This window comes from Portunus trituberculatus, chromosome 40 (genome assembly GCF_017591435.1).
Source record: "Portunus trituberculatus isolate SZX2019 chromosome 40, ASM1759143v1, whole genome shotgun sequence".
Lineage (NCBI taxonomy): Eukaryota > Metazoa > Arthropoda > Malacostraca > Decapoda > Portunidae > Portunus > Portunus trituberculatus.
Genome location: NC_059294.1, coordinates 24893123 through 24901971, shown reverse-complemented (window position 1 = coordinate 24901971; position 8849 = coordinate 24893123). Strand labels below are relative to the sequence as shown.

The following is an 8849-nucleotide window of genomic DNA, read 5'->3' as shown; positions in this document are numbered from 1 at the left end:
ACATTTCTATTTCTACAAACATCGTCGCCGTGCCTCAAATTGCGTACCATTCATATTATCACAGATGGAAAATTCAAGCTGTCAGGTGTTTGTATGCTCTTACTGAATAGCGCATGATTATCTTGAAACAGTAAATGAATGTGAGTAAGACAAGTAAGTTTTTTTTCTGCCTCGATCGAAGCTCCGAGCCAGTCCCTAATTGCTTCGATCGGTACTGACATGTCACAATCCCAACCAAGGCTCATAGCAAAGGAGTCACTCAGCACACACTCTCCTTCTAGCTCACACGCTCCTGATTTCGGTAAGCGCTGTCTATACCATTCTATTTCTGTTTTCTTTTGTTTCTTGTGGTGATTTTTTGACGTAGTGCTTTTATGCAAGAGTCCCTTTGGATAGGCGTATTGGCCTCCTTGCCTTACGCCCACTGTCATCTGTGCGACAAACGCCTATCGTCACCAGCCCTTCTTGGTTCTTAATTCACCAACACGGATGAGGAGTGCTCCCCTAATAGATTGAAGTTTATTGGCCCGGTCGCGCTTGGCCGACGTATGTTGCTGTGACTTATACGGATATCCTATTATGACTCACGTGGTGTGGCTGGTTCTCTTGGCCAGCAACTCCATACCATTGAAAATTGTGAAGAGTGAGAACAGATTCATCTGTTGCTGAACAGGAGGTGTTTCTACTACGCTCCCGTAGCCATATTATTCGAGTTTCTCTTCCCTTTCCCGTCTCCAGCCCTATCCATGGACGTGTAGTAGATGAGAACAACCCCGTCTGCTTCACCACGGTAGTCAAGGCTAAAGTTAGTAGGCCTTTCAAACCAATCACTCCAAGAAACGAAATGATAAATGCATTCTTCGCGTACATTTTCACTAACAATAATTAAATGTAAAGTGCGCATAAAATTGATGATCTACAAGTAAATAAATAAAAAAAAGATCATATGCTGGTGACACTAGGATCTAGGGCCCTAGGCTTACTGATATGAGTTGCCAGTTATGTTACGCTGGATGGATTATTGTACGTACATTAAACATACCCTTCTCTTATGCAAGGTAAAATGAATAGGAGAAGGTAATTTCATGGGGGGGGTGAGGGAGAGCCAGTATACGTCTCCACCACGCAAGGGGATGATGACGTCAGAGTAAATCTAGAGAGCAGGTTCTGAGAGATGGCTGCTGTCAGTCACTCTGACACACACCAGTGTGTTGAGCTCTCTCTCTCTCTCTCTTAATAAGGCTGGATCACTTAATCTAGGCAGTTATGCATCTTTATCTATCTATCAATCCATATGGTCATTGTGAGCTGGGTAAGGGATAACACTGATATACATGTAAATTATGTAGCTAGAACAGCACTTAGATAGCACAGTATTCTGGCAAAATGTTTGGATTCACACATACTGTGATTTCCACCCAGCATATATTCTTTCATAAGTACACATATAAAGATGACCCTATCTCCCAATGAAAACAAAATCCTTTGATAATTCCTGGATCCATATAGAAATCTCGATTACTTGATTGTTTATTAGCAACGTTTCCTGAAATTTTAATTCAATTCTGGTCATAATTCTTAGAGGTATTTTGCAAATAAACAGACTAAAGAACTCCGGCTAACACATAACATAGCTTGGTGGAGATAAAGGTCTACATGTAAAAGCCACACTTGAGGAGAGATGAAAACATACACGCAGATCCAAAATGTGATATAATAAAAACCATGTGATGCTTTCATGTGTCATCACTACTGGGTTTCGATTCAGCTAGTTCTTGTGTATCAACAGTATGTTATCTTCCTCATCTACCTGATCAACATGTAAATTGAAATGTCATCCCATCTAATAACTCGACATATTAATATAATCTATCTAATGTGATAGCATGGAAAAAAATTTTAACTTCTCTGGCGGTCATATCTCAGATACTGATAATTTGAGGATAAGAAAGAGATACTGAGCAATTTCAGTATTAGCTGTGAACATCGTGATATAATTTTAAAGTTTACCATATATATAGATGGTTTTCTGTAAAGATTACATTTTCTATCTCTCCACTTCTGGATTTACTATGACGTCACGGTGGAGGTGCGCGGTGTGGGGTGGGTGGGGGCTGCTGAACCTACTTTCTCGTATTCATTTTACCTTGCTCTTATGTTTCCCACGATGGGACTGTGCATGTATATACGTACACCATCGTCCATTGTTTTCTAGTCACGCTCTGTTGCGCTTTGCTCGACACATTGCTGTTGTGGTTTCTCATAATGCTTTTCCTGCAGGGAACACAGAATGGTGCAGTCGCTGCAAGAGATCCTGGATGACCCTGAGGTGCTGCAAGGCTTAAAGCTGAATCCAGCCTCCTTCAGGTAACAAACCACTGTGTATTGTTGTCTATACTATAAAGATACTCTCTTGTTCTTCTAGCTGCATGTGATGATTATTACTTTGTGGCAGTTCGAGATGAACACCTCCTTCACAGGTTCCCAATTAGTCCGTTGGTGGTGGCATCGGCGGTTCACTGGCCGCCACACATAATGGTAACCCCCGGGACCGATGGTGTCCTAACGCTCTCTTTAGCCATGGGCAACGTGATGCAAGTGCTCTCGCAGACGCTTAATTTCACGTGAGGAAAATTCATAAGTGTTTTATTTATTAGAAACACTGAAAGAAAAGCACCGAATTTATTATTGACATGTCTGATGGTGAGCTTCATGAGTGGACACTAATGTGCCATTTCTCACCTGTGTCAAGGTACAGCGTCATAACACCTGAAGATCAATCGTGGGGATCAGAACGACCTAATGGCTCCTGGACGGGGATGGTGGGCCAAGTAGTGGAGAAGGCGAGTATTTATAAGTATTCGGCGTACTGTGGCAAGCACCGACTGAAAAGAATCTATCCATCTAATATATTGAACTATTTACACTATAAGAACGTATTTGAATTTATCTTCGCATATTTACACCATATTCTCTCGACCATCTACAATTAAACATTAATGACCAAGACAATTCCTTGTTTGCAGAAGGCAGACATAGCGCTGGGTCCATTCGGCATCAAGCTGAGTAGGAGCAGAGTGGTGGACTTCACTGAATCACTTTACTTCGATGACCGAGCCATTCTGGCGAAGAAAGGTGAGCCAGAAATTGACCCCTGGGGTTTCCTGTATCCTCTAACGGACTCGGTGTGGGCGGCGCTAGCAGGCGTCCTGGCGGTGGTGTGCTTGATGCTGGGGATAGTCAGTCGTCGCCCCAAGGTTGTTACTCTCCTGGACTGGTCTATAGAACTGCTACTGGAGAATATGCGTGTTTTTCTCAATCAAGGTAAACTTAAGTTAGAAGATTGTTCATATTCTGAAATTTGTCTTTTATGTATCAGCTATATAGAATACATCACTCGTATTATGCATTATTGAATGTACAATAATAGCGTCATTTGTAACGTGTTCCCTAATTTGCCTCTGCCTCTCGTGTGGTCCATTGTGCCCGCCCTTCAAAACCTACCGGTTGGCCAGACGTAAAGGATTCATTGATGCTGGGCTCGTTGAAAGTTCGAACTGTGCTGGGGTCGTGGATGGTGGGGGCTGCCGTGGTGTATTGGGGCTACTCGGGCAACCTCACTTCCCTGCTGGCGGTGCGGCACATACCGCAACCCATCCAGACTCTCAGGGACCTGATCGACGACCCCACTATCACTATTATAATGAAACCAAACACCATTGTCACGGACACCATCTCCGTAATGTTTCATTGATCCATCCTTGTTTAGTTAGACGCTTTGAAGTTTTTAGTCAGATAAAATTTATAACCGTAGTATTATCATGAATTGATCGATTCATTGATTGATCAGAACACTTTCAAGCAAGTCGTCGTTGTCGTCGTCGTCGTAGTAGTAATAGTAGTAGTAGTAGTAGTAGTAATATATTATGATACCACTGTGTGACATAAGGATGAGAGTCTTGGATACCTTGTTTAGATTACTTATAACTAACTGTTCTGCGTACGGAGACTGATTGTTTTCGTTCGCAGAAAATGAAGACTGGTGAGCTGCGGGAACTCCATGAGCTTCAGTTTAAGGGTCGCGTGAAGTATCAACACGCCAGCACCTTCCCTGCCGCGCTGGAACACCGTGGTCCGCCGCCACCGGCACGTCGTCATCTCCACCAGTCTCTCTGGCGATCTCCACATGGCTAACCTCTTCACTCAAACAGGTAAGCAACTGTAGATATTGGTATATAAGTGTACACTGTGTACTTATTGAAGGTATCTTCCTATCAGGTAAATTAAATAAAGTTGCACAGTCTAGTCTAAATATGACGCTATCGGGACAGAGGAGAGAAAAGGCTGAATGGTCGTAACGTGTAGCTACCCAATTACCTGTACCTGCTTTATAGTGAAGTGACTAACAATACCTGCTGAAAAACGTCAATGATTAGGGGGTTTATATTATCAAAGCATATGAGAGAACGAATGAAAAAATTTTCATTAAAAAGTAACCTTGTTTATGGATGTAAATACAATCAGTGAAAGAAAAACTCTCAGTAATTATACACCGTATAATTCTGCAGGGAGATGTGACTTCTACAAGGCGAGACAAACCTTTTTCACCTCCACATACTGCATGATTGGCCAGAAGGGCAGCCCCATCGTTCCAGCCATAACACACAGGTAGTCAGACATACACACTATGCATGAAGTCACCATGTATGGGGAATATGGTTAGTAAGTAATTCAAAGAAAAAGAATAGAAAGAAATTCTAAGTTTGTTTTATTTCATAAGAACTTACGAAGGTAAGAGAAGCTGCAAAAAGCCATCAGACCTACACGTGTCAGTCCCTCTGTGAAACATAACTGTCTCTGCTTATCATCACCAACCATAAATTTATGTAAGCTTCTTTTTGAAGATCCTTATTGACTCAGCACTAACAACCTGATTGTAGTTAGATATGCCATGTGTCTGACATAACACATTGATTGTGCGGTCTTTTTTTTTTTATACAAGACTGGCCGAGGACAAAAATGAAAAAAAAAAAGTAAAAAAGGCTCACTTAATGGCTAGTATCCATAGAGATCCGATACATTTAGCTAAAAGATAGGGATAAATGTCTTGAGACCCCCTCTTAAAGGAAGACAAGTCATTGGAAATTGGAAATACAGACACAGGTAAGGAGTTCCAGAGTTTATCAGTTAAAGATATGAATGATTGAGAGTTAACTCTTGCATTAGGGAGGGGGACATAATTGGGGTGAGAGGAAGAAGAAAGCCTTGTGCAGCGAGGCAGCAGGAGGGAAGGTATGCAGTTAGCAAAATCAGTAGAGCAGTTAGCATGGAAATAGCAGTAGAAGATAGCAAGAGGTGCAACATTTCGGCGGTGAGAGAGTCAGTCAGAGGAAGGGAGTTAAGACGAAAAACTTTTGATTCCACCCTATCTAACAGAAATGTGTGAGAGAAACTCCGCCATACAAGCGAAGAGTACTCCATACATGGGCGGATGATTTTCTTGTACAGAGTTAGCAGTTTAGGGGGGGGGGATGAGAAAACTGGCGGAGACGCCTCAGAACGCCTAACTTCATAGCTGTTTTAGCAAGAGGTTAGATGTGACGTGAAGTTTCCAGTTTAGATTATGAGTAAAGAACAGGCCGAGGATATTCAGTGTAGTTGTCTGGAAGGTTGTGTCGAGTTGATAGATAGAGGAATTGAGTTTTTGAGGCATGAACACTACTGAGTTTTCTCTTCCACAATCAGAAATCTTTGAAAGATCTGAAGGCAGGTGTTCTGTGGCATTCCTGCGTGATCTATTGACTTCCTGAGGAGTTAGTCGTCTCTGAAAAGACGGTCTGATTGAATTATTATGAATAGGAATACCTTTTGTTGAAGAGGTTTGTAAGTGTTACTTATTACAAGTAATGAGAATATTATCGTCCCGTATTCTTTTTCTTTGTATTTACTACGCATTTCACGGAGAGTGAGTCATTGTTTTTCGCGAATATCTTTCAAACTAATGAATTGATCGGAATGGTACTTTGACACTGTGTACAAGACACCTTCCGCTAATTTTTGGTCATACTAAGCATTCCCAAATTGTGTTAGTAAAAGCGTTTACTCTGGACATTTAAAGCCGAAGTCACATGAGTCGCCAGAACTAACGTACACAATCGAACGGAGAGTGGGAGGAGGAGGGGGGAAGCAGCGGGAGAGAGGAACGTAGGGAGGAATGGGATGGGGGATTGTAGACGTTCGTATGGATAGGTTGGCGAAGCTCGGCAACACCGTATATCTCAAGAGTAAACGCTTTTACTAACATCATTTGGCATTGCTTAGTATGACCAAAAATTAGCGGAAGGTGTCTGGTACACAGTGTCAAAGTACCATTCCGATCAAATCATTAGTTTGAAAGATATTTGCGAAAAACAATGACTCACTCTCCGTGAAATGAGTAGTAGTTAGGATATAATAGTGGTACTCGGCCATTATGGACCTCTGTAGGGGTGAAGTTATATAACTGGCAGTCATACTGTTGATCCCTATTGTTATAGTCACACAGTCGCTTCCAGTGAGGGGTTGTGGAATGACTACATAGTGGCATATCCCAATAAGATTTATTAGAATTAGTCGAGTATCCCTAATTATGAAAGCAAAATGAGAAGTGGAGAGTGGTGAAGCAGAGACGTTGGAGACAAGCACGGGTGAGACACCACTAGGACGAGGGTGCGGGGCGCCCTCAGGTAACTCGACTGCCTTGCAGGATCCGCTCTCTGATCGAGTCTGGCTTGTACGGACACTGGCTGCTGAGCGAGATTCCCGCCATCACCACCTGCCGCTCCTCGCCGCCTATCACACTCGTGAGAGCGCCGCTGTCCCTCGCCAACCTGTGGGTAAGGCATTCTCCACGCAGCGGCCTCATGCTGCCTTGTGACCTTGTGAAGCGATGTTTACAGTAAGCTTAGTTGTGGGTACATTGTAACGGGTATCATTACTTTTGTCTACTACTACTACTACTACTACTACTACTACTACTACTACTACTACTAACACTACTATACTAGTAGCAATGGTACCAATCAGTGTGACTAATCCGTGGTGGTGTTGGTCTTGGTCAGGGCGCAGTGGTGGTGTTGGGCACGGGGCATCTGGTGGCTTTGGTGGCCTTCTTGCTCGAGCTGTGCTGGGCCCGGACCTGTCACTGCAGACACTCTTCCATGATACCCGCCAAGGACGCACGCTATCCATTCTCAGGGTCATATCCAAATGTGACAAACACTGTGGATGTTGATACCGGATCTCGTGTCTTGAAGCCCTAGAATGTGAAATTTACCCTTTCATAATTGTCAAAAAAAAAAAACTTTTTCCACCTCTCTATAACATTTGATGCTCATCATTATCTCCCAGTGATGGCATTGTTGCTAAGGTTTGCAAGATGATATCAATCAACACACATTTCACGCGTGTCGTCGCCAAGTTACACGTGTCATCACAATGTTTGAGCTGTAGAGAAATAACACCGAGTTCCTTAGTTATTTTTGTTATAATTTGCATAAAGTACATGCTCTTCACTGCATCCTTGTTGAGATTCTTATCGTGTGGGAATGTATTATAGATTCCTTGATAAATTTCATTGTAATTTTATGAATGACGATATAAATAGAATTTGTTTTATTTCCTTAGTTTTTTTATAAAAGGTCAATATTTTGGCATAATATTAGAAAAAATAGAAAAGATTATTTAACAGGGCTTCTTGAAAAAAATATTGAAAATATAGTTTAGTAAGTCACACCCATAGCATGCTAACAGCAGTCGTCTTCGAGATAATTAAAAAGAAAAAATGAATAGGGGAAATGTCAAGGAACCCCATGTTTATAATGTTTACCATGCTGGATGTGTTGACTAAGTTTCCTGCAGCTCTCCTTACTAAAAACATTTTTGATACAGCGACTACTACTTCCAGACTCCATTCACGGAGGATGGAAGAAGCGCGGCTGTCAGAATTTAACATCTTAAAGGATCTTGTATGACGGCACCACCATCTCACATTAGTTGGATAAAATTAATGGGTGTGTGTGTGTGTGTGTGTGTGTGTGTGTGTGTGTGTGTGTGTGAGCGTGAATGAGTGCGTGCGTGTTTCACGAGAATCTAACGTATATGGATGGTTCGTTCAAATTATAGATTTTGAGTCAAGAAGTGATGGATAGTGTTGTGTTCTTTGTGAAAGCAAAGGTGCGTGATGTAGACCATCCATTAAATCGTCTTGGTATGTTATCACGGCAATCTTTACACTTCAGTGTTTTTCTCCTAACTTCATATTTCAATGTTTAAGTGTCTTGCCTGCAATAAACCCTGTGTGCTTTTCCAATGTTTCGTTTTGTATGTGGTGTGCACATCCATTAAGAGAATGTATGAGGAGATCTCGTGTGTTTGCTAACGAAACGTTAAGTGACCAAGACTTTTCACTTTTTTTCACACACAGGCATAAAATTATGAATCATTGTAGCCACGACAAGACTGGATTATAGTAAGTAATAATATTAGGTCACCCGCTAAGATTGCAAGACAAGTTGTTGTTGGCAGGATAATGTTTAGGCTGCGAGGCGAGCATACCAGAGAGCCATTCTGTCCAGTGTAGTGGCACAAAGTAAACAAATTTTGTAAAAAAATGAACAAATCAATCTTGGCAAGACACTTCAATCCTCAACTCCTCGCGTAGCGTTGTGAGCAAAGCACAATTCTCTCACTGCATTCGTCTGGCAGGAGGACCTAAAAGATGGATTGCCCGAGCCTCTCCCATGCATACTGAATCGCAGCGCAAAAAATGGAAGCGTTGATTAGCGGCAAGTGGAAAAATTCCCAGTGCC

At 42.1% G+C, this 8849-nt stretch overlaps 1 protein-coding gene across 4 annotated transcripts; it reads left to right on the top strand.

Annotated features, from left to right (window-relative positions):
• Window positions 1-225: 225 nt before the first annotated feature.
• LOC123516307 (glutamate receptor ionotropic, delta-1-like) lies at window positions 226-7658 on the top strand. Of its 4 annotated transcripts, none has more exons than XR_006678158.1 (10): window positions 226-301; window positions 2281-2367; window positions 2481-2624; window positions 2759-2843; window positions 3027-3324; window positions 3516-3739; window positions 4030-4211; window positions 4569-4668; window positions 6746-6875; window positions 7101-7658. XR_006678158.1 is itself a non-coding variant. In XM_045275583.1 (8 exons), exons 2-7 carry the CDS (start codon window positions 2291-2293, stop codon window positions 4192-4194), a joined length of 999 nt encoding a protein of 332 aa, XP_045131518.1. In that variant the 5' UTR covers window positions 226-301; window positions 2281-2290; the 3' UTR covers window positions 4195-4211; window positions 4569-4758. The 4 variants fall into 4 exon arrangements, 1 of the variants encoding a protein (XP_045131518.1); XR_006678156.1 differs by having other exon boundaries at window positions 2753-2843; XR_006678157.1 differs by lacking the exon at window positions 4569-4668 and having other exon boundaries at window positions 2753-2843.
• The last annotated feature ends 1191 nt before the right edge of the window (window positions 7659-8849 follow it).